This window comes from Chroicocephalus ridibundus, chromosome 3 (assembly GCF_963924245.1).
Source record: "Chroicocephalus ridibundus chromosome 3, bChrRid1.1, whole genome shotgun sequence".
In the NCBI taxonomy this organism is placed as follows: domain Eukaryota; kingdom Metazoa; phylum Chordata; class Aves; order Charadriiformes; family Laridae; genus Chroicocephalus; species Chroicocephalus ridibundus.
This window is the reverse complement of record NC_086286.1, coordinates 112,248,049-112,273,291: the sequence shown is the minus strand read 5'-3', so window position 1 is coordinate 112,273,291 and position 25,243 is coordinate 112,248,049. Positions and strand designations below refer to the sequence as shown.

At 41.7% G+C, this 25,243-nt stretch overlaps 1 protein-coding gene across 1 annotated transcript; it reads left to right on the top strand.

The window, feature by feature from the left end:
- The first annotated feature begins 577 nt into the window (after positions 1-577).
- Positions 578-24,580, top strand: YWHAQ (tyrosine 3-monooxygenase/tryptophan 5-monooxygenase activation protein theta). The gene is made up of 6 exons (XM_063330460.1): positions 578-734; positions 1,768-2,152; positions 19,127-19,250; positions 21,782-21,945; positions 22,315-22,410; positions 23,509-24,580. The coding sequence occupies exons 2-6, from the start codon at positions 1,859-1,861 to the stop codon at positions 23,566-23,568; spliced, it is 738 nt and encodes a 245-aa protein (XP_063186530.1). The 5' UTR covers positions 578-734; positions 1,768-1,858; the 3' UTR covers positions 23,569-24,580.
- The last annotated feature ends 663 nt before the right edge of the window (positions 24,581-25,243 follow it).

Below are 25,243 nucleotides of genomic sequence, written 5' to 3'. Positions count from 1 at the left end.
CCTTCCTGTCACCCGGCTCCCAGGGGCAGAGCGCAGCCACCCTCACTTGAAAATGGCGTTTGAGGACCTGCCATTGGGAAAAACAAAAAAAAAAAAACCACCAAAAAATACGTGTCAGGAGCAGAGTCTCTATGAAACCCCCGCCGCCCCTACCCTAGGCTGGGGCACGGGCAGGGAGGGGCGGCAAGCCGCGCCGAGCCCCCCTCCTCCCCGGCTGCGGGAAGGCGGACTTTGCCTAGCAGGCCCTCGCCGGCCATACCTGCCCCGCCCGGGCCACCTCAGGGGCAGCCGGGCCGTGCCGGGCCGTGCCCGCTGCCCTGCTCCTGCTGGAGCTCCCGCCCGCCGGCGGCTGAGGGGAGAGGCGGGCCGAGGGCGGCAGCATCACCATGGCGACAGTGACGTCATCTCACCCTGGATCTAATTGGAGGAAACCCCGTGGCCCCAGCCGCAGCCCACGGGCCAACCGAGCTTGCGCCCTGCCCGCGCTCGCCCCCGCGGCGGCGCGCTCTGCTGTGATTGGCCGTTGGGGTGCGGAGGGGCGGGGCCCGGCCGGCAGGCGCGGTTGCGATTGGCCGCGTGGGCGCGGACTGAGCAGCGGGTAGGCTTGCCTGTGCCAACGCCCTTTAGCGCTGGCTCTCGCCGGAGACGGGAGCGGCTCTTTCTCTCCGCCACAGCCCCGAGCCAGGCAGCCGATCGGGTGGCGCCCGCGGCCCGGCCTAGCGCAGCGGACTCAGGTGAGCGCCGTACCGCCGCCCGCTGGGGGTCCCGGGCCCGCGCCCCTTCTCCTGCCTGCCTGCCCGCCCGCCCGCCATTTTGTGATCGCGGCGTGGAGCAGCTCGAGCGGCCCCGGGGAGCGGGAGGCGCAGCCAGCCCAGCGCCGCCATTTCGCACCCCGGCGGGGCCGCCGGCTTCCTCTTTCCGTCTTGGCCGCCGCGGGCGGTAGCGGCGGCCGCCCTCCCTCCGTCCCCGCCGACCTCCCACCCCTCACACTCCCTCCTCCGCTCACGCCGCTCTCCCTGGGGACGTCGGGGCCGAGCCCCCACCCGCTGCCGTGCTACCGCGCTCCCTCACCGGCGGTGCGGGGCCGCCATCCTGGGGCCGGAGCCGGGGCCACTCCCGCCCAGGGGGAGGCGGGGAGGCCCGGGCCCCGCGGGCTCTACCGAGCGCGGCGGGGCCCGGGCCTCCCCGCCTCCCCCCGCCCGCCGCCATGAGGCGAAGCCCGTTGGGGTTTAACCCCTTCCTTGCCTCGTCGTCTCGGTCCTTTATAATTTATTTTTCCCTGGTTTCGGCATCTTCAGCTCTCGCCTGCAGGGTTTGTGGTGCACGGCGGAAGGGGCTTTGGGCCAGGCCCCCCCAGGCTGGCTGGTCTCTTTAGGTATCCTTCTCCAGGCCCCTGTTAGGCGGCGTTATTAATATGCTCGCATGAGGATGGAGAGCGGGGTGAGGACAGAAAGTCAGCTTTGATGGAAAGATAGCAATTTCCTGAGGCTGCTGTGCCTTGGCCGCTGCTGAGCGCGCCTTCCCCAGTTGGGTTTCTAGGTCGCGGTTTCCCTAGGGATGGACCCTTGAGACGAGTCGTCTCCCCATAGACCTGTGTGGAAGGACAGGATGCTGCAGTCCATCATCTCCAAGAAGCTCCTGGAGATGGGGATGGGGAGGCGAGGCTCAGCGTGATCCTTGTTTTCTGGTGGGTTGCGAGGGGTGGTGTAAGATCGTGCTCTGTAGTGTTTTATCCTAGTGTCATCATTACTGTCTTTTTTCTGGCAGGTTTTGAGGTGCGTTCTCGTGTCGATAGCGCAACATCCCCAGCTTCTCCTGCTTTTGCTACTATACTGCTCTTGCCCCACTGCCAGCCACCATGGATAAGACCGAGTTGATCCAGAAAGCCAAGCTGGCTGAACAAGCTGAGCGCTATGATGATATGGCCACCTGCATGAAGGCAGTAACTGAGCAAGGTGCCGAGCTGTCCAACGAGGAGCGCAACCTGCTCTCGGTGGCCTACAAGAACGTAGTGGGGGGGCGGCGCTCTGCCTGGAGGGTCATCTCTAGCATCGAGCAGAAGACAGACACCAGTGACAAGAAGATGCAGCTTATCAAGGACTATCGGGAGAAGGTGGAGTCTGAGCTCAGGTCCATCTGCACCACTGTGCTGGTGAGTGGGGATTTTCTTTTTGCTTCTGTTTTTTTTTTTTTTAAGAGAAAGAAATACAGTATTCCTGTATGCCGCTGTACTGGGGAATAAGACTGGGAACTTGTCTGGGGAGTATCATCTGAAGTACTGTGCTGGGGTAGGTGAAGTCAGTGCAGTAACTTCTGCAACCGTTATGTGGGTTGCTCTGAGGAAGAAGATCATCTGCACTCTGCTATGGGCCCCGTATATGTAGAGATATTTGAGATACACTCAAAATTGAGTGTATTTGAAGTATGGTTTTGGATGGAGTGATCCATATGCAATATTGCACTAGGTAATTGCAGAGATGCAGAGAATTTAACCTTATGCCTGTTTGTGCTGTGATTAGTAAGCCTATCTATTCATAAGATAAACTGAAAAGAAAATGAGAAAACCCCGTTATTTTTTCAGATCAGAGCTTATAGCCTTTTAAAAGCATTTAAAGTAACTGGATGTGCATTTGGTTTACATCTTATGAAGAAAAATACTCTCAAGGGGTCTTTAAGAGACATTTTGAGGATTTTTTTTTGAAATATAAAATATGATTTTATGAAGTAAGGCATCTATATTGAAGATAGGAAATAAAGATATGTAGAAATTGACTTTGTCAGATTCAAGCTGACTTCTTGGGGGAATCTTTAAGATGAATTTTCATTAATTCTGGCATAACGTGAAACTGAGGTTTGAGGACTGGCATGACACCCTGAGTATGCATCGAAGCCCAGGAATACATTTCTGTACGAGAAGCAGAATTCCAGATGCCATCAACAGTGAAACTGTACTGCACTGTAGTGGGAGCTGAAGAGACGCTTGTCAGCAGCATGGAGGCTGCTGGACCCTATTCTCTGTGACCAGGGAGAGGTGGCTGCACGAAGCTGTATGTGGGTAATGCAGTAGTAATTGTGTGGCAGATAATCTTCAGAGGTTTATTTGCTCCTCTTAGTTACGGTTTGGGTTTTTTTTGGTGTCTAGTATTGTGAACATGAGAACAGGAAGAAGCAAGTCTATAGGAAACAAACAATTTTTGAGGTAACTGTATCCTAGGTTGGTTTAGGAGACCTGAGTTTAAAGCTGACTGGTTTGGAAGTAACTGAATTTGCTTCTTGATTAAGTGTTCTGGCTTGTGTACAAGGGAGTACTTCTTTGGGTTGTGCTGACAATATCTGTATGCCTCCATGCATGCTGCCACCTAGATTTTTGGGGTGGTTTTTTTTTCTTTTTTCAAATCAGTCAAAATTAGTTGCCTTTGCTTGAAAATCATTTGGAAATTTATTAACTTAACGAATCACTTAATTCCTTAACTCATTTAAGAGTCCATGTCTTCCAAAGAAGCTGTTTTTACAGTTACAGGCATAGTTAAGTTGTAAAACTTTCACCTTTGTGAAAATATGACTTGTGTAGGGCACCGATTCCTGCTTCCTGTGATGAGAGTTTCACTAGAACCTGGGTGATGGGGTGCCAGCATTGGTGCTGTTGTCACTCCTCTCAGCACCCCACTTCAGAACTAACTTCTTGGGACCTCAACATAAAGCTCACTCTTCAGACTTCTTAATCTCCTTCTGTCCTTCTACCAGACCTAGTTCCTAAGAGAAGGTTATGCATAAAATCTCATAGTGGTTGCTGTGCCATCTTAACAAGGAGCTTGTGCTTCCACAGGGAGATGGAGTGTCTTTGACAAAGGTAGTGAGCCATTTCACGCAGTGTCTATACTCAAATTATTCCAGTTGCATCAAATGGTGGACAGCAGGTAGTCTGGTAGCCATGCTAACACAAACCTCTGATGTAGGGAAAGCAAACTCTTCCTGTGCTAGCTGAGTTTCTCCCTGTATTTTAGTCTTTCTCTGTTCTCAGTGATGCTCTGGTTGGCAACTCTTTCCTTTCCTTCTCGCCTGGAAGGCAGCAGGAAGTAGTGAAGACCGAAACCCTTTCCTGTTCTGCCCTGCTGGCAAAGGTGTTCCTTCCTTTGGTAGGGGGAGATGTCAGCAATCTACTGCAAGCCTTCCGATTTTTAGTATTCCTTTGAGGGCCATATGCAGTTATGTTCGGTTCAGCTTCTCCCCCTTTCCTCCTCCATCTACCACTCCTATGATCCATGAGTCAGCATCCGAGAGGTTGGAATTCACAATGTGAAGGCACTACAAAGGACAGGTTTCCTAAAGCTGAGCCACAAAGTGGTTTTGACTCCTCCTCCTTCGAATGATAATTTATTTTTTTTACTAGTACTATAGTAACTGCTTGTAGCTTTTTTTGGATCTCTTAAGTCGAATCTCAGAGGTGCTTTTTTAATTCTGGGGAGGCAGCTAAACTGAAACAACTGCTGGCAAGTAGTATGGAAAGGTTGCTTGTCATCTGGAGTATTTGGATTTAGCAAGGGTGGATGTGTTGGGTGGAGTGTGACTGCTGTTAGTCATACTACTAGCAGTTTTTTCAAAAGGCTTTTTTTTTATTATTTCATTCCTGGTATGGCACAGCTTTTCAAAATGAAGTATCTGCTGTTGTAGAAACCTTCACTTCTGCTTCACTACTGCTAAGTTGTTATTAAAAAGGCAGCAACACTGAGTCTGCAATTACTTTTTTTTTTTTCCTGTAAAGAGTGCCTCAAGCCAATTAGGTGAGGCATTATTTTAGGGCATGGTTTGGTAAGGAACTTAAATTCCATCACCACTAGAATACAAACATCCAAAATTGTGTTGAGATACCTAAATATAGATAGATAATTAGTAAAAGTTTTATTTATATAATTAATTTATAACCACCGACAGTGGTCACAGTAAGATATTCCATCTCATGCCAAGCAGTGAAGACATTGCTTTAACTGTCTATTTTGCAAGTAGGAGTAGATGTGATCTGAACCCTTTTTAACTGTTAATCTTATGACTGGTCTTTCAGGTGAGAGTGGCTCTTTAATGAAGAAATGGCATTACTTTGTCAAACAACTTGCACGAATGTTTTATTTGAAAAGTACACTAGCAGGTTTTATTGAAGTCCCTATATTGATTGACTAATTCTTTGGTTATGTAGAGAATTAATGTTGAATCATCTCTTATGAATCATAGCTGAAACTGCTCTTGAAACTCCTGTCCCTGAAAAAAGAAACAGGTTGGCAACTTTATTTTTTCAAGATAAAGTTGAACTATATTGTTGCATATAGTCTCTGAGCACAAAGTTCATGTTTCTTTATATTCTCTGAGTGATTTCAAGGCAGAGATACTAGATAATGTAGAAGGGATGGGTGCAGCAGCAACTTACACATAGTTAGTGATATAACATGTGAAACTTTGAAGATGGAATGTATGATAAAAGACTAATGCTTTATTGTATATACACCCTGCCATTTAGTGACTTGATGTTTTCAAAAAGGGTAACTTTTGAACTGGAACTTCTCTGGGGGAGCAGATCAAACCACTGGGTTTGCTGGGAACCTCAGTCCCTTTGCATAGTGATAACCCACGTTGCATTCAAGCTCCTTCGTTCTTTAGAGAGAACTAGTGTAAAGGAAGGAAGGACATCAACCCTTGCCTGCAAGGAGTTCACTCTCCACCTGGAACTTGAGTGTGTTTTTCATGTGTAGTGCTCTGCATGTGTTCAGTTTCTAAGTCCTGATGTTGGAGCTCTTTGCAGAGCAATAGAGATGACATTTGATGACTACTTGCCCACAGTTTAAAACTTGTTGAAGATGCAATGGCTAAAGTCATTAAAGCTTGGAAGCAACTGTATCTTGATGGTTACTTACTCCTCTGTCTCTAGCTGAAACTGAAAAAGTTTATTTTAATATGCTTTTAAATTTTTTTTCATAGAAAAGTTACTTATGAGGCATTTCAGTTGTTTGCAAACATCTATTTTTATGGTGTTCTCTGTAAACAGTTTTACATTGCACTGTGTCAGGTCCATGTTGGCCATTTTGTCTAGAAATCAGCAAGGGCATTGTGAACTTTTAAAAATGGACCAACAGTAACATTACTAGTGCTGTTGATTATTTTCTGTACCCTGCGGCACTGCCTGCAATGAGACCGTCTTGAGCTGTAAGGTGTAGCTTATTTCAATTTTTACTGTCTTAAGGTTGAGAGGATGCTTGTAAATGTTTGATCTTCTGGGAGATATCAGTGTTAATTGTTGAAAGCATGTATTAGTGTGTTGCTCTTGCCAGCTCCCCTTTCCTTCCTTCCTCCCTCCCCCCCCTCAAGGTTGCAGTGTTGTTACTAACTTCTGCTTTGTGTAATCAAGAAGCAATAAATGCTAATAAAAACAAGGGTGAAAAATCTACATCTGCTTCTGATTTTTACCCATTTTGTATATCTAGTTCTAAAGTTAATCACTTAAAAATAAAACAAAAATCCCCACACTAAAAGGTAATGTTCAAAGCAGTTTTTTTCAACAACACAAGTTCAGAGCTTCATTGAAAATTAAGTTGGTATTTTCTTGCAGCAGCAAAATGATTTCTCGTGTCAGCTAAAATATCTGATGTCAGATGATGAGTAAGCTTTGACCATAACCCTCTTTTTCCACTACTGTTACCTCTGGCCTACAGAAAAGTGAAATCTTATTTTTATTATACGTGCAGAAATCTGATAGATTCAGCAAGTATGAGCTTGATGCTGCTATATAAACAGTTTACTAGAGTTTCATGTCTTGTGATCCTTTTTCTCTGCTTTCCTATTTTCAGTGAACTGGCAGAGTTTATACAGAAATACATAATGTTGTAGAGGTGAAATGCTTGAATCCAAGTAAAAGGATATTATAGTCTTTTGACAATGGGAACTATGTAGGGTGCAGTTTTATTCTGAAGGTTGGGCATACTAATCACTTAATACGACTTTTGAACTTGAATTATCTGTCCCAATAGCTGTTGGAAGAGTATTTCAAGCATTACTTTTTGCCTTTTGTAAATTAAAGCAAATGCTATTGACTCATCCTTTTTAAGTAACTGACTAAAAGGATGAGCTACTTCATGATTCAAAGCCAGACCATAAGTTGGGAATGTTACTTGGCAAATCCAGAATTGTCGAGTGAATGTTTTAATTTGGAATAACAGTCGTCTTTTTTGATGAAAGATCATATGTGGGGAGAGAGTTGGTTCTCTCTTGTGTTTGTAGCACAACTTCTAGCAAACACCGGATTTATGATAAGAATTGTGTAGCTTAATGCATTAATCTCTTCTAGTTCAGTATGCTTGAAATTTAAATGTGTGATTTGACCTTGACTTATTCATAGTTATACCTTGTTTTACGTCAGTTTTTGCCCTTCATTAGAATCTGCTGCTCAAGTACTACACTTTTGTGCAGGGAGAACCAAATCCTTTTCTAAGAAAGGACTGACAACTTGCAGAAACAAAGCCTAGAATGCCCTGAGGTTCTTGAAGCAACTGAAAACTGTTAAAACCCAACTAAATACCATTGAAGGAATTCTGATGGTAGCTGAGGCCTCCATCCCTTGCAGTCATTGCTTGCTGACCCCTCCCCTTGCCACCAGATACTGAATTTCTAAAACATGCAAGCAAGCTAGTGAAGGCAGCAAGGTATTTTGTCTGAGGTTCTGCAAACTTGTGCCATTATGTTATTTGTGTGTGCACTGCCATTTCCTTTTTCAGAAGCTTCTGGGGTGAGTTTAGATCACTTATTTGATTTGCATGGATATCTTCATCTTGAGGTATGTCTGTTGAAAGTAGAAAAACCTGAAGATCAGTGGCTTGTCTGTTCTTAAAAGTTTAAGAAATGACCCCCAAAGAGTTCCACTTCTGCAAAGTAACAGCTCCTGACAGCCCTGAAAAGCCTGTCCTGAATGTTAACATCCTGTGAGAAGCAGGATGTGGAGTAATTGAAAATAGGAAATAGTAATACTGATGCAGGTGACCAGCTGTTGGGAATGGGGCAGCCAAAGCCTTATCCATCTCCAGTGTCAAAATCACTTTTAAATGAGGTTAAGCCATAGATTAACTAGCCTGGTTGTAGTCAGGACTATTAAAGCTTTGTCTATATTATACCTCAGTCCACTTGTACTACTTGTACAGGAGGTCCATGAAGACAATCAGAGGGCTGGAGCACCTCTCCTGTGAAGACAGGCTGAGAGGGTTGGGGCTGTTCAGCCTGGAGAAGAGAAGGCTCCAGGGAGACCTTATTGCAGCCTTCCGGTACCTGAAGGGAGCCTACAGAAAAGATGGGGAGGGGCTCTTTATCAGGGAGTGGAGCAGTAGGACAAGGGGTAACAGTTTTAAACTGAGAGAGGGGAGATTTAGATTAGGTATTAGGAAGAAATTCTTTCCTGTGAGGGTGGTGAGACACTGGAACAGGTTGCCCAGAGAAGTTGTGGATGCCCCATCCCTGGAAATGTTTAAGGCCAGGCTGGATGGGGCTTTGAAAAACCTGGTCTAGTGGGAGGTGTCTCTGCCCATGGCAGGAGGGTTGATCTTTAAGGTCCCTTCCAATTCTAACCATTCTATGATCTAGAGTTATTAAATTTCCTAGAGGACATTTACTGATTTGGTGACCTTGAGAAGGTAGGATGCACTCACTAGGTAGAACTGGACAACAAAGACAAAAATTCTATATCTCTAATAATGCAGTGAGGCTTTTAGCAGATCTTGTAAATCACTGTCGTACTTACCTGACAGACAGTTGTCTAGTAGGCATTTCTGCTATGTTAGGTACTAATAGGATAGATGTCGTTTTGGAGTAAAATGTAGAAGGCTATGTATCAGAGAGATGGAACTTGATGAGGAAAGAACACACTTGAGTTTGAAGGTTGTTAGTGGTTCATTTCTTTTTGAAGGTACAAATTGGGGTTGTTTCACACATTATCAAAACAGTAGATTGTACCAATTTCTTTATGGGCACAGAAGCTTGGTATTCTGTTTTCAGTAATATGGGACACCTGGTTTTCAGAGGAAGGTAGTGAGGAAAATGGGTGGGGAGTGCTGGTAAAAGTGCATGGATATACTTCACTTTGTAAGTGAAGGTGTGTCATTAATCAATGTTTTCTTACTTGTGTAGATCTTGGCCCTTTTTTAGTTTTATGTTCTTGGTCTTTGAGAATGATGGGCCTAGTGCCCCTAGATGTTACTTGCTGTTTGTGTTGAAGTGCTTTTGTACTTAACCATAAACTTGAAGCTAATTTTATCACAGTCTAACTAGATAAGGTAGGTAAGACTTCTTGAACACAACCTCTGTGGCACTCTACTCCATATAGCTCTACTGAGTTCATTGGCCTGATGTTTACAGGTTCCTTCTCATCGTTTCTGCTTCCCAAGATGCCGGAACCAATATCAGAATGCTCCTGCTGAGCATTACAGCCCACTTGGAGGCTTGTAATGTGCTAGTTCACTCTGTACATCTGAATAACAGCTCATGTGAACTGGGCACTTAAATTCTTTTTACTGCCCACTATGTCTAAGTGATGAGTTTCACATCTTGTGGTTCTCTGGACCCAACAAAACATACAGATGTGAAGACCTATGAACTAGGAAGTCCTGAATTAGCTGTGATTTTTACTTGTGCCTTTCTCTTAATTTGTTAAATGAATCAAGTGTTTACCAGTGATTTACCAGTTTCTGACATTGATAAAGGTTTATTCCTTGCTCTAGAAATCTTTATTCTGTCCTTTAATTATACTGAAGGAGTTGGATATAGGAGTCATGTTAGGCTCTGGAAACAGAGAATTTTTCATTTGCTCTGATAATAAATTTTCTAAATACGCTATATACACTCTTATCAGACTGACAGCCTCATATTTCCTGGATAAAACTTCTTCAGGAAGTTCTGTTCTGAAGTTGAATACATTTTGCAAAACTCTTGTAAGCAGAAATTGTTATAAATGGAAGTAGGTAGGCAGGGCCTTAGCAAGAAAGTCAAGGTTCACTTGCTATGAGAAATTGCTGTAACAAGGTTATCTGAAACGTTGGCTTCTAGTTTTTGTGATTTTAAAGGTTAGACTTCATTGGTGTAGGTTGTCTCATTTGGGGAATAACAAATTACTGGCACACTCCTAATACACTGGATGAAATAATACATTGTTGGGTTTTCTTCAAGGTGAAATTGGACAATGCAAAAGGCGCTTCCAGCTGCACTAAACAATAGGAAGAAAGTGCATCTGTTTCATTGTCTTTCTGGATTTCAGTGATCACAAACCTCTGATCTAGGACTTACAAACACAGAGCAGAACTGAGGCAAGTAAAACTTTTAGGCCATCCAGAGTTTATTTATTAGCATGAAAGGCTGACTTTAAAATCAGTTATCTGCACAAGGGCAACATACCTGAAACCCGTGTAACTCCCGCATGTTCATTTTGACTATTGTTGGTCTAGATATATCTCAGTCAATCATTTAGTCATACCTTCAGGGCTTCTGTAGCTGCAGAGCATAGAAATATTTTTAAATGCAAATTTAGGCTTTTATGTTTGATTGTATCATATTGTAGAAGATCACAAAGGGGGGATGCTGGAATAAACTTTTAGGTAGTCAGGATTCTGAAAGGAAGATTTTTATGTCAGTAATACGTGTTTACTAAGGGGAAAATAACACTTGAAGTATTTTGAGGAATTAGAAATATGGAAAATGCAATCACAAAAGAATGTTAGAATCAATTTGAGATAAATCTGTCTGATACTAAGCAAATTTTCCTGAAAGCTTTTGGCTGTGTTGTATGGCCATTACTTCAGCAAAAATTTATAATTATTGAAAAGGAATGGCATTTTTTTTGAAGACTTATTTCTACATTTGGCAGGGGGAAAGTGGAAAAGTTTAGACTCTTCCATAAAAACTGGAATAATTCTTTGACTTTCACTGGATTGTTGGTTTTGTCTGATGAAAATCTGTAGAAAGGAGAACTTGCATTTACACACGCTTCTAGTTCCTGGCTTACGTAGTTCTTTGGAGACTACAGGACTTTCTAACTTCTTGTTTTAGGAGAAATGTAAGCAGTGAATGTAAATTCTAGATGAAATTAATCTCAACCCCAGGTGGGAATAGTGTGGGCAGACATGCTACAGCTCATTCTTCCAGTGCCTCTGTTAAGTGGGATTCCAGATACTTCATTTAGGGCCAATCCTAAATATTGACTGCCAGTTTTAAAAACTATGTAGGCAAAGACTCAGAAACAAGTGGAAAAGACAAATTAGGTCACACTCTCCGTTTCCATGCCAGGTACGTTTGTCATTGCTTTTGACGGTGCTTTGCAGGTCATCTTAAGGCCATGCCATTACTGGAAAGGCATACACATATTTTCCTCAATATATAAACTGAAATACTAACGGTTTTCGGAGGTCTGTATGAAAACTATTTAATGTTCTCCCAAAAGGAGGTGATGCATAGAGCTTGAATCCAGAAGGATGAAGAGCTTACTTATGCTGAATTACACTTTTGAAAGTAAAGTGATCTTACTGTTGCAGCAGGGGACTCTCCCTTTCCTGTCAAGAAAACAACCGCTGAATGTTAAAACACACCTAGGTTGCAGTGAGTCATACTGTGGACTTTGGAATGACTGATTATACTTGAAATAGTTGAGAAGTCATAATACCAATTTACTAGACGATTAAAACAGGCAGTCATTTGTGAGTACAAGCCTTATTGAAAGGTCTGAGTCTACACCAATCATCTGTGCTGTCAAACACTTTGGAACATTTAATGTGTTTAAATTTGCGCTTAACAGTTATATTAGGTGAATATATTGGTCTGAGCTGTCTCACCAACTTCTTAGCTTTTACTTTTTGACTGCAGTTAGAGTGGAAACCATTTCCCTCTGTGCTGCCTGTAGGTGGTTTTCTCATATTGGAGCTGGATGGACCTTCAGAAATACTTGAGACTGAAGAACTTTTCCAACTATTTTGCACACTACAGCCCTGACTGAATTTATGTAGCGTCACACACTTCGCATAGTGTGCCTTTTGGATGCAAGCTGCTCATCTTCTAGATGGGACTGTGGTGTTGAATCCATGTTCAGGATGGTGAGTTAACTTGCTAAAAAAAGTGGTGTTGACGTGCACTCTGTGCATGTGCATTATTTTTAACAAACCTTGTCTCAAAATAGGTTTATTTCAAAACAGTTTCTTCGCTTGCATGTAACCATTTGGTTGTGAGGTTTGGCCAGTAAGTGTATGCTGGTATAGGCAGGTACAATGTTAAGTAAGCAGTTACCTGCTGTCACCTATGTAGTATCTGTTCTGATGGCTAGCTTCAATACTCCTTTAAAAAAAAAAAAGGGCACTTAAAATACAGAGGAACATTCAGTGTTGGCTCAGGAAGGGAAGGAACACCTAGGAAACAGCAATAAAACTCAATCTAGTCTCTGTAAGACCTGTGAAAGTTGGTACATTGCAGAATGGCAGCACCTCCTCTGTTGGCAGGTCTGATGAGCGCTGGGACAGCAGAGAGCTGCTGAGCAGTTGATCTGAAGTTCAAGCTGGTCTTTTTTTTTCCATATCATTGAACTTTTCCCATCATGGGGCGAGGAGGGATATAAGGGTTTTTTTTTTTATATTATATGCATTGATGTTGATTGGCTTATTCTTCTGTCAAAACCCAGTAATACTATTGAATTTCCTTTTCTATAGATGCTTTTCAAAATGCCGTATGAGTTAAAGACCAGCAGAGGACTTTGTCTTGAATTACTAAAGTGTGCAAATCCAAATCACTTCCCACAAACAGTTATGAAGTTGGCATTTAAAGAATAGCATTTAAAATCATATACCCAACAGGTGAAGATGGTGTTGGAATAAAGTATTTGAAACAACTTGAAGATATATGGGCCTTCGGCTCAAGAATATTGCTGAAACAGTCTGACTTGAAAATCAAACTTTATATAGACTTTATTCACAAAACTCTATGCCAGCAATTTTGAACATTGGCACAGTCCTTCTTACTGAAGGTTGTGCAGCAAATTAACCACTTTGTATTTATAGGGGTAAACTTTTGGAGACCATTGCTGCTTATGATAGTTGTGTTTACATCGACTTTTTTCCTTGGTGGAGCAAAAGGAATGATATACTGTACTAAGTCAGTAAAAAATGCAAATGGCAATGTAGATCAGGCTTTTAATAGCACAACATTAAATAACTTGGTGCTGGTGATGTGACCCAAACACGTCGTAGGTGTTGACATCTGAGTGATGGTGGCATTGTAAATATTTTGAGTTAACTTCAGTTTACCACATTGAGAACTTCTGTCAGTACTTAGGCACATGATACCTTTAGCTTGCTTTGAAAATTGACCTTAAACTACTTGTGATCAGTGGATAATCTCTGGAGCTGACCTGGTTCATGTTCATCCTCTGGTATTGGACGGATAAGTGTGAAGAATATATCTATTAGCTAATGCTATTGGAATATATGCAGAGACTTATGTATTTGCTTTTCTTATTGAAGTCCAATTCTAAATGGTGCAAGTGCTGAAGGCAGCTCAAAGGTCAATTTAGTATTCAAGATTATTATTTTTTTTTAATTCCTCTTTGCTGTCAAGATTCTTTATAGCTGACTATGTGGGAAGAGAGAACAGCGCAGATCAGATAGTGGTGGTATTTTTCTGCCACTTGAACCTGCCACATAGTAAAATTGTACAGAAAGTATTTATTGTACGCTGTGGTTGAACTTGATGTTTCAGTCTTTTTAAAATAGGCTCAGATGGGGGGAGGTTGGTGGGACTTTCTGTTCTGATGCCAGCTTTTAAAAGAAGGGGTTGTCCTGAAAACAGGTAACAGGAAGCATATGTGAGGTGGGACTGGTGCATGAATTGCAGGGGATGTGTGCGTGGTGTATGTAAGGAGAGACTGGCTGGGTGCTTACACAACAAATAATTATGAAGGAGCTGTGTCTTCAGGGAAGCTTCTCTGTCTGTATCAGGCACTTCAAGTAAAAATAAGGCTGGTGTATTCTTTCAGGGCTTGTTTCTTATAAAGCTGAAATAATGGGCAAGTGAATTAAGCTTAGTATTTCTGGCTCGGGTTAATTGCAGTGGTCCGATAGTACAACTACATGTTCAACCCTTGTTCCTGCTTAAGCAGAGGGGAAAAGAGACTAACAAAGGATGGTTACTCAGCTGGGAAAGAACAAAAGTAGAACTAGAGAAGAATCCGAAAAGGCAATTGAAATGTAACTTTCTCTTGGCATGTAAAGGAGTAATTTTGCCAATTGAGAGAAAAATAAGTTTTAGCTTTAAAGGGGGAAGAAGTGTATTGCTGGTATTGCTGCCAGGCTCCTAGCCTGCTCGCCATGGCTACTGCAGGTTTATTCCAGGGACCCGTAGCCCTTTGTTGCTGGCATCTTTTTAATAGATAAATAAGTAAGCCTGACTTCTGTAGGAGGGGAAAAGAATATCATATATGACAATATGATGCTATTAGGATGGCAAGAGCATTAGCATGCTGTGAAGGTAGAAAAAAAATTGAGATGGATGAGCATCGCTAATGAGAAATGGCTTGGGAAATCCTGTCACAGTACAGGAGGATAATGCATCAGTGTGGGCGAAGTAGCGGAGGTCAGCCACAGGCAGTCACAGTGCAAACCTGTTCTAATGCGACTACACCAGGACATGATGGGTCTGGCTCAAGGACAGAGTTTTGATTCCTGCGTCTTCGTACTGCTCGTGGCTCTGAGAGTTATCCGCCAACAGGGCGGGCTGACGGCTCGGACCTCACATGGCTTTTCTTTGGCGGCGTCTGAGGCATGTTTGACACTGTAGAGCACATAACTGCTGGTTGTTCAGGTCTTGGTTTAGAAGGTGATAAGACCGGTCGCAGTTCTTAACGATGGTGACAACTGTGTTTTGATATATAACTTTCTCTGACTAAAAAAAAAGTGATGGGCATATTTTGTTGTATGTGAACATGGATGGCAGTCGATTGTATTGGCTGACTTCATCACAGAATCATACCTGTGGCAGTGCCTGTCTCTCTTTACCTAAATTTAAAATAAATTTTGAGGTAGGCTGAGGTCTGCTTCGTTGCTTAGGCTGCCTGTATTCATTTTGCTTACTATAAACTGATGTTTAAATTGAGGATTCCTGGCTGACTACTTTCTGATGGAGAGGTAGAAAAGCCCAAGTGGGGAAAGATAAGACAACAGATGTAGGAAATCTTGAGTTTTCCTGGCTATTACTGACTCACAACAGTATAAAGTAAATCATTGAACTTATCGTGCTGTCTGCGTTTACTGCCCGACCAACATTTTATCTGTTAGAGGGAGGGTAAGATGCCTTCCAAGAAATAATGATAATGTCCTGAGATGAATGGCTCACTAAGTGTACCAAATACATTATTGATTTGAAAGATAGCGTCTGGATAGATAGATAAATAATTAGCTATCTCAAAGTCTGTTTGTATTCTGTTCTATCCCACATGATTCATAAATGAGATCTTGTTCCATTTAAAGCTATTAAAAACCCAAAATGGGATATGTGAAGTCCAGAATGAGGATGTACCACTCTAGCTGATAGAGGCACGTATCTCTCACTCACCATGTGCTGTGGTAAGGATTAGGACCTCGAGATACCTTGAGATGAACTGGGAGTGGGAGCTGCTGACTGGGCAGCCCAGCTCTTCCAACGGAGGAGTGCCTAGGAAATACAGCAGTGTATGTAACCCATTCTGCTCTCTGAAAAACTAGGGTTCACTCCCAGTATCTGCCCCTTTTTTTCTTGTTTTTTTTTGTTTGTTTTGTTTTTAAAAAATCTGCACAGAACCGCTGGTTTTCAAACCTGCATAGTGGAGGCAGCACATTTAGGATTCACTGACGCGCTGGCTGCTTGTGGTAGGGCTGGGGCCATGGCAAAATCCTTTTGTGCTTCTGGAACAAGGGTGTGGCCTACCCCATCTGGAAAAAAATTAAAGTGGACATTAGTGCTCTAGGGAATGTAGTTTGGAGGATCACCTTAAATTAGACAAGCTAAAGCTCTCCTGTAAACATTATTTAGTGTACACTAGATTCCGGGATGCTAGTAACCAAGCCACGAGAGTTACACACAGTACTCCACTGCTAGAGCTATCTGCAAAGGTGGAATTTTGTAATAAGATCAGTAATATTTTTTATGTGCTAGTTTGCAAGAGCTACAAGTCTTATGAGGAGCAGCTGAGGGAGCTGGGGTTGTTCAGCCTGGAGAAAAGGAGGCTGAGGGGAGACCTTCTCGCTCTCTACAACTCCCTGAAAGGAGGGTGTAGAGAGGTGGGGGTCGGTCTCTTCTCCCAGATAACTAGTAATAGGACAAGAGGAAACAGCCTGAAGTTGCCCCAGGGGAGGTTTAGACTGGATATTAGGAAAATTTTCTTCACCAAAAGGGTTTTCAAGCATTGGAATAGGCTGCCCAGGGAAGTGGTTGAGGCACCATCCCTGGAGTATTTAAAGGATGTGCAGTTGTGGTGCTTAGGGACACAGTTCCATGGTGGACTTGGCAGTGCTAGGCTGCTAGGTTAACGATCGGACTTGGTGGTGATCTTAAAGGTCTTTTCCAACCTCTATGATTCTACAAGAAATCATTAGGTTTTGGAAGACATAAAAGAAAAAATGACTGTTTAATCCCTTTTTGTTGTACTTGTAACATCTTGAAAAGTTTTATTTCAGCATTTAAAAGAAAAATAACATATATGGCTTTGTCAAATATCTAGTTTAAAATCCCTTACAACATGCCATTCTTGATTGTCTAGTCAGTGGCACAATTTTTCTCACATCTAATCTGTTAGGAGAACGTGGGTAAATCACATCTCTGCTGCTCAGTGCAGTCCTGACCTGAGAATGGCCTTCAGAGGCTGCTGGTTACTCTTTGATCATGACTGATTTAAGGAACCTTTCTAAGCGTAGGTGTGTTATGTGTCAGCTTTCTTGATTCTGGGCAGTTTCTTGTAAAATCAAACTTCTGTGTTAAATTTGAGGTTATTGCGTTGTTGTCTCCGAGACACTGAAACCGCTTTATGTAGCGTTGTGTTTTTATGGCTGGCGTTGACATCTGTCATAGGAGAAAAGCATCAGGAAAACACAGAACCAAATGTGAAGTTTTTCCTCATTGCAGAAACCTGTAGAGCGGGAATAACTCATTCTAATAGGGGAATGACTCTTGAAAAAAGTAACAGTATTAATATGGGGTCGTATTACCCATCTGCCTACTATGTCTTAACTGTTGTTTTGAAGCATACCTAAGGTTTTGCTGCTTTTTCCGTAACACCAGTGAGGTGTCCTGTTGGAGAAGCTTGCTCAAGCCCTTGCATGCTTTGCTGTGTTAAGCTGTTATACAAGTTCCCCACTTGTCCCTATGCTGTACTAGCCTGTGTCTAGTTTTTGTCAGTGGTTTTCTAGCCTTACAGAAAGTCCTAAAAATGTCTGATTTGGTAAGTGGAAGGGTATGTCAGGCTCAGTATCATCTTACCCTCCTGCTGTTTTCTCTGAGGTGTTAATAAGAGCGCTTGTAACTCTTTACTGTTTCTTAATGCCTCGGTAGGGATATCTCCAAAGGGAGCTTGTCTGTGGAGATACACGCAATATTACATCCATGGTAAGCACACTGCAGGGATGCAAAAATGCTTTTTTCACTCAATTGGAAGTACCCTGCTACAAGTGTTGGTTTAAAATAATTGCCAGCACCTCAAGTGGACTTGGAATGAGTAAACGCTTTCAGCTGGATTGCTCTGCTGCCGTTGATTATTAAAGGAAGTAATAATGGTATGGTGGTATGCATAGGGAGTAGGTTTGTGTCTAAAATTAGCTCATTTAATTATAGTGATAGAGTTGTTAATTAAAATGCTAAGGATTTTTGCCCTGGAAGCTTACAGTTCCTCAAACATTTTCTTTGTAGCTGCTTCATGAATTTGGATACATGTTCCTGTAACAAAAATCTTACTTAACTAGCCACAGTTTGCAAGCTTTGTGGAAACTTCCTGATGCCTTTATGACCTGTTTATTTTCCAAGTAACTGAATGCAGATCTTTATCACTTAAATTCTTAGTGTAAAGTTGCTCTGCATATTGTGGGGTTTCCTTGAGTCTATTGGAACTTATTCATATCTTTTTGTCAACTCCAGAGAGGGTGGGTCAGTTGTGGTAACGAGTTGGGTAAAATTGCTGGGGCCCAGGGATGAGGAGGTCAGCCAGAAGCTGCTGCTCTCCTTGGCAGTTCTCTGAGGTACCCCCTTTGGGGGAAAATCCTGTGCCTCTTCTCTCCTTCGCCTTTGCCCTTATCTTGGAAGGGCTAGGAGGCCATGCAGCTTTGGAGAGAGACTTACCTCCTCTTCCTGGAAGCTTGTAAACCTTTCCCTGTCCCTCTGGTTATCAGGTAGGAGAGCTGAGAGCGAGGGGAGCGATGCTAGCAGAGCTCAGGGTGTGCTGGAGAGCACTGTATAGCTCTTCCCGTTCCTGGGAGCGGTGGGGCGGACATGAAGGATGCCTGCTACACTGGAGTGGGTGTTACTTTACAGCCTTGCAAAGAGCTGGTAGGGTTTGGTGAGGCTGGATCCCAACTAGATGGGTTTGAATCCTTGGTGCTCTCTCGCAGGTGGGCTGGAGATTCCTTATCACAAGTTTAATGAATGCAATTTATATAAAAAACAGAAGAGTTGTTTTTTCTAACTTTTTTTTCCTGTGAAGTGGGGATAAGTTCTTACTTATAAATAGCTTTGAAACTTTCTGCATGGTGTTTCATTTTTCCAGTAAAAGCTTACTCATTTGCAACAACATTTTTGAAATGAGAAGTGTGTATCCTGAAACTACACCTAGTCCTGAAACTATACAGCAGTAAACCTTTTCTTGTTACTTTTCCTGCAGTCTGATCAGATGGCTGACTGATCATCTTAATGTAGTCTCTAGCTTTGTGCCTTTACACAGCTTGTTTAATTAAGTGTGCATTTATCTAAAATGCCCTTAAAACTCTTTTTTTTTTTTTTTTCCTTGTAGCAAACATTTGAGTTCATACAAACTTCCGGAAAGAAGAAAAATAGATTAAACTTCTTTGCAATGATGTGTGTAATATGCCAATGTCTTTTGTTGTTGCTTCAGGAGCTGTTGGACAAATATTTAATAGCTAATGCAACTAATCCAGAGAGCAAGGTATTCTACCTGAAGATGAAGGGAGACTACTTCCGATACCTTGCTGAAGTTGCCTGTGGTGATGACAGAAAACGTAAGTATCTTGTGGTCTTCAGGTCTTTAATAGCTAATGAACTTCAGTTTGGGGCCATAGGGGAGGGAGCAGTAAATGACGTACATGTGCAGAGTATCTTACTCTGTGAGTTTGAGTGGGAACAGCTACATTTCAGTTGGAAGTGTCCAGTGTTCATACAGTTGGAAAGTAAAATTCTGAATAGACCTTAAGCATAGTATGCCAGGTAATTTCAGCTGCAGTTCTTGTCACCTACCCTGAATTTCTGGATAGTTGTTCCATAATGCTTATTCGGACCTTCTGGAAAATAATTTAGGTGAAGGTCTGCTAACCTATTTAATGTTGGTTGTTTGTATTTCTTTACTAAAATAAAGTTGGCGAGGAAGAGAAAACAGATCTCTGCAACATTTTTTTTCTTTTTTTTTTATTCCATGATGGAGTCCAGGTGATCTCTTAAGTTTTAACCATTTCAGTGTGAAGCAGACTTCATTGTAGTCACCCAAGTTTATAAAGAAGCAACAAAATTACTAGGTCAGTAAGCTACCCAAAGAAGTGTGAGCTGCACTCTGAAATGGTTGATGTTCACGGGGATAATACTGTCCCTGTAATTTTAGTTTGCCCTTTTGAGTCCAGCAGAAAAGGCCTGGAAAACTTCACAGCTGGTACTGTCACTTGATACTGGGCACGCCGAGAATGTAGAACATTCCTAGAAGTTAGAACATGTGCAAAGGTGGTTGTAAGTACCTCAGGAAGCTTTTGAGGGAAGGATTTTAATTCTGTTCAGAGGATGTATTGAAGTAAGTATTAGAACTGTCTTTCAAGGTGCCCAGATACTGTTGTGATGTTAAAAACTCTTGGTATGGCATAAGCTAGTGATGCACTTCTACATAACAAACTAAAATTAGTCCTGGAGTGATGCCATGACACAGAAAGGAGATGGACAGTTGGAGCGGGCAGAGTGCTGAAGTGACTGTCCCCTTGGGTTGGGTGTGGTAGGCATCTGACAGCGTTGGCTAGTTTAAACCGATTAAATTGTGAAGTGGGAGGACAGAGCTGATGTCACTTAAAAAAGGCTGTGTTAGTCTCCTTGTGTTGTAAGATCGTTTAAGTTGAAAGATGAAAATATGCAAAATGGTGTAAAAGTCCATGAGTTGCATGCAGAAAACTCTTTAACCCTTCACCTGATTCAAATGACAACAGTAGGTCCAAGTGTAGCAGAGACAACTTGTCTCTGGCTTTCACAAAGATAATCTGATATGTATTTTGTCTCAAGCAACAGTTACAAATCTGTGGGCTTGTCTGAGCAGAGAAATACCAGCTTATCTTGGCTAAAAAGACTGCATTTAAAGTGATACGCATGCTGGTATGGGTGCTTACCGTAGAAGAGGGACTGGTTGATAATCTTATTAGCAGATCTTGGTGTTTTACGGTGGGAGGTTACAGCTTATGAGTATCACTGTGCATATATCTTGTGCTTGGCTTCTTGCAAACTTCTAGGGGTTTTACTTGAAGCTTTTTTTGATGTTCCACCTCTAAACACCTGTTTATTTTCTTAGCTTCAAATATATTTTATGTACTTAGAAGGTAATCTGTTTCCTGCATTTGCTAGGGTTTTTGCATTTTTCCCCTGTACTCAACAAATTAATAGTCCATTAGCACTCATTACAGTATGAATACTGAAAAACCCAAGTCTGCGTTGTGACTTGAATACGTAACAGATTTTACTTACCAAACTTTTTTTTTTCTTCTCTTCCCACAGCACTTTCTAGAGCAATTATGGTGTTAGCTCCCTCAGAGAGCTGTATTCTGAGCTCTGACAATGGCTCTTCTTTTCCTGCAGTCTCCTTCCATTCTGCAGGCATGTTTAGGGTGGCTGTTGGCCCTTTGGTTGTCTATCGGAAGAGAACCTGGAATAGACCATAGCACTCTTAAAGTACTTGCTCTGGCCTGGTAACCTCCTTCCTCTGTGGTATTTCTCCCAGTTATTTTGGGCGCGACCTTGGTTTTTTTATCTTGACCTGCCTACACCCAGTTTTTGGAGGCAGACTTTAAGTTTTTCAGGAACGTGCAGTACATGCCTTCCAAACTTTCTCAAGAAGTAGGGCTGTGCAGACAGGATCCGCCTTTACTCTGCACACCCGACTGATGCCAGCATGTCCATCCTGAGCAAGGAATGAAGCAGGAGTTCTGTAGGAAAAAGTAATGCACAGTTTATTATTTTTTTTTGTACCTAAAGTATCAAAGGCCATTGAGGTAATAGAGTAATCTTGGATGTTAGTATTTATTAACTTCTGTGTGTTTATCTGTCTTGAATTCCTTTGCTCTGTAGTAGCTTAATTTGCTCCCTGTATTTTGTCAGCGTGGCAGCTGTACTTAAAATGGGTTTAAAATCATTACCTTGATTAAAGTGAATGCAGTGTTTTGCTAAGAGCGGGCTTAAATAGAGGACTGTTCAGTCTCCTACTAATGGAGTACTTTAAATAGTCATGTATTTAAAAAAAAAATAACAACCAACCAAAAAAAACCCTTAATGTTTCTCATTCTTTTAACAGAAACAATAGAAAACTCACAGGGAGCTTATCAGGAGGCATTTGATATCAGCAAGAAGGAGATGCAGCCAACACATCCAATTCGCTTGGGTCTAGCTCTTAACTTCTCTGTATTTTATTATGAGATTCTCAACAATCCTGAGCTTGCCTGCACGCTGGCAAAGACAGTAAGTTACTTTTTTCATCTGTTTGCCTGCAGGGACAGTGGAAGAGAGCTTGTGCTTAAAATAATATGAATGATTATTTCCTGGAGTTTATGCAGGAAATGATCCTATTTAATGTATCTGGTTTCCAAACTCATATTGTTAGTGGGATTAAAGGGCTACAAGCAGGCTGTATTTACAATGTGACTTAAATTTGCAGCAACATGGCAAGCTTTTATTACGCCTTTATTATGCTTCCGTTTCAGATAGAGCCATTAAGGTCATTAACTTCTAATGTTGCCTTTTTTTTAAGCTACTTTTACTGATAGGTTTAGCTTCTGGTTATTTAATGATCAGTTAATAGAAAGACTAAAGGTGGTTTAATTATTCTAGGCGTTTGATGAGGCTATTGCAGAACTTGATACACTGAACGAAGACTCATACAAAGACAGTACTCTCATCATGCAGTTGCTTAGAGACAACCTAACAGTAAGTTGCCATTTTATGTGCTATCTGGTTCTGTAACTGTGTATTTGCTTAGTTAAACTGAATTTCTGATGAACCAAAACCCTTATTTTTGCTCTAGTCCAAAACATAGCACTGATTTGGGCTGTTTACCTAACGATACTTTTTCATAACTTAGTTCGAACATCGTGTAAGTTGATGTCAGCAACTTCATGCTGTGTCATCTAGAATAACAGCTTGGACCGCTCAAATTCTTCATTGTTTGCTGGCCTTTTCAGTGGAGGGGGAGAAGGTGCATTCAGCTGACTTAACATACAAGATAGGGCAAGGAGTCAAAAAATAATAGTTCATGATCTGTCAGGGATTCTTACTCAAACTTTTTGATGACTGCCTTGCAAACAAAATGTCCTTCCTGTTGTACATCCAGTGCAGCTTGTATTATTCATTTTCCTGATTTTTCATTTGAAAGAAAAGATTCAGAATTTTCAATGTGTTAAGAATAAAATCAGTTGATGTTTGAGTATGTATTATAATGACTAACTGTTTAAGTAAAGTGCCTAATGGAACAACTAGGTTCTATTAAAATATGTAACTAAGGCAATTTTTTAGGGAGTGTTCTCTCTGGATATTCACTGCATTTAAAATTACAGCAACACTTTATTATTTTGCAATACTCCTTCTTCAGTACAAATGTCTTTTATTACCACTATAAAATTCTTAGTTTCAGTAATCAAAATAGTGATCTTTGTTTCAGGATTCAGAAATTGCTGCTTTTGAAATTGACATTCCTTGTGAAGCTACCGTTCAGACTTGTTGAATGATCTAGGATGGATGACATAGCTTGCTATTAAGCCCAAAGTCTGGACCTGTTTAGAACGCTGTCTGCTCTGCCTTCAATACCGGAGGTGCAGAGCTGGTTGTGCCCTGTGCATGGGGAGCTATTCCCAATTACCTCTCTCCAAGCAAGTACTGGAAGCCAGGGTTGTAAAGCTCCGGTGCACTGGTACTTTGTAGCCATCCTTAAGTCTAATTTATTATCACTTCTATACAGTCTATAGCTGTCGCTTTTTGGAAGTAAAGCTGCACTTCCGAAAGCTGAAACTGTTTCTCTTTTCTTTCTAGTTATGGACATCAGACAGCGCAGGAGAAGAATGTGATGCTGCAGAAGGTGCAGAAAACTAAACTGCATGTGGGGCGTCATTCTCCCTTTCCTTCTCAAGAAACCTTTTTACACGTCTCCATTCCTTATAGCTCCACTTGGATTTCCTATAGCAAAGAAAACCCATCCATGTGTATGGAAATCAATTTATAGTCTTTTCACACTGCAGCTTTGGGAAAACTCCATTCCTTGATTTGTGTTTGTCCTGGCCTTCCTGGTGTGCGGTTACTGCTGTAGAAAAGTATTAATAGCTTCATTTCATATAAACATAAGTAACTTCCAAACACTTATGTAGCGGACTAAAGTGTACCTGGTATTTAAAAACAAATCTGAACCAGTTCCTGCCAGTTGACTGTGTTTTGTATTACAGTAAGATGAAAATGTAGTTAATTGCAACTAAAGAGTGTTCCACATAGCTTTTAATTCTCCACATTCCCTTCTTATTCTGCAGGGTTTCCTTTCCATAATTGACTTTCACATGCTACTGTGTATTCTTTTCAGTAGGAATATGGAAGTATTGGGCCAGATCAAGTTGAGCATTTCTAGTTTGGAAAATGACAAATTGAGTTGCTTCCTGTATCATGTAATACAGAAGCTTGTGTGTCCGAAAACAGGGGCTTCTCTTAATCTTCAGTTGCTGCTGTTTAAGTTGATATCCCTTCCCAATAAAAGTTCACTTACACTCCCGCCTTTGTAGTTCTGGTATTCACTTTACTATGTATTAGAAGCAGCATGTTACTGCCGGAGTACAGGCAGTGCTTTTTGGCAGACTAAAGTGCATGTCATTTCTTAATACACTGGAATGGGAAAACCAATTGAAGTTCACATGTCCAAGTATAAAATTTAGTACTTTTCCATGCAGGTTTGTGCACATGTGAGAAGGTGTCAAGTTTGTCCAGTGATTGTTATTTAGAGAGTTTGGACCACTATTGTGTGTTGCTAATCATTGATTGTAGTCCCAAAAAAGCCTTGTGAAAATGTTATGCCCTCTGTAACAGCAAAGTAACATTAAATAAAATTACATTTTATAAACCACTTACTGTTGACTTGTAACAATTCCATGTAATCGCTTAAGGGCTAACCGTAAATGTAAGTATCTTGTGCTAGAAGTGTCTTTCTCAAATCTAGTGCATACTTCTTAAAAGTCTGCTCTTAAATGAACTCACTTCATATTTGAACAATGTGCATTTTACAAAAATATCTGCATAACTTTTCACGGTTAACCTGACATGTGGACTTCTTAATAACTAAATCTACTTGAGCTAATGGCTTCACCTTAATAATGACCTAAGAAAAAATAGCCAATTTCTTGATATCTTCCACGGCTCGCAAATCTTCTCATCTAAATTATACGTTTTTTTTGTAATCTCTTGAAATTCTCCAGTCTGTCCTCCTGTTGTCTTTTTTTCACTGCTGGTCATCGTTATTATTACAGTATTCCAGTTACACTTTTAGAAATGCAGAGGAATTTGTCCTGCTCTAGAACATTAGTTTGTGTGCTGCCACATCATAATCTGCTTTCTGTTGTTCTTAGACTGCTTTTAGTATTACTGTTTCTCCCAGTTTTTTGGGAGCCTTTTGTAGTAATACATTGCTTTGCTTTTCCTTTCCCCCCCTCTTCCCTTCCCCCTAGATCACTTAAGAGTTTTTTCCTAAACCTCTACCTCTTAGTTTCCAACATTGGTGGGTTTTTGAAAA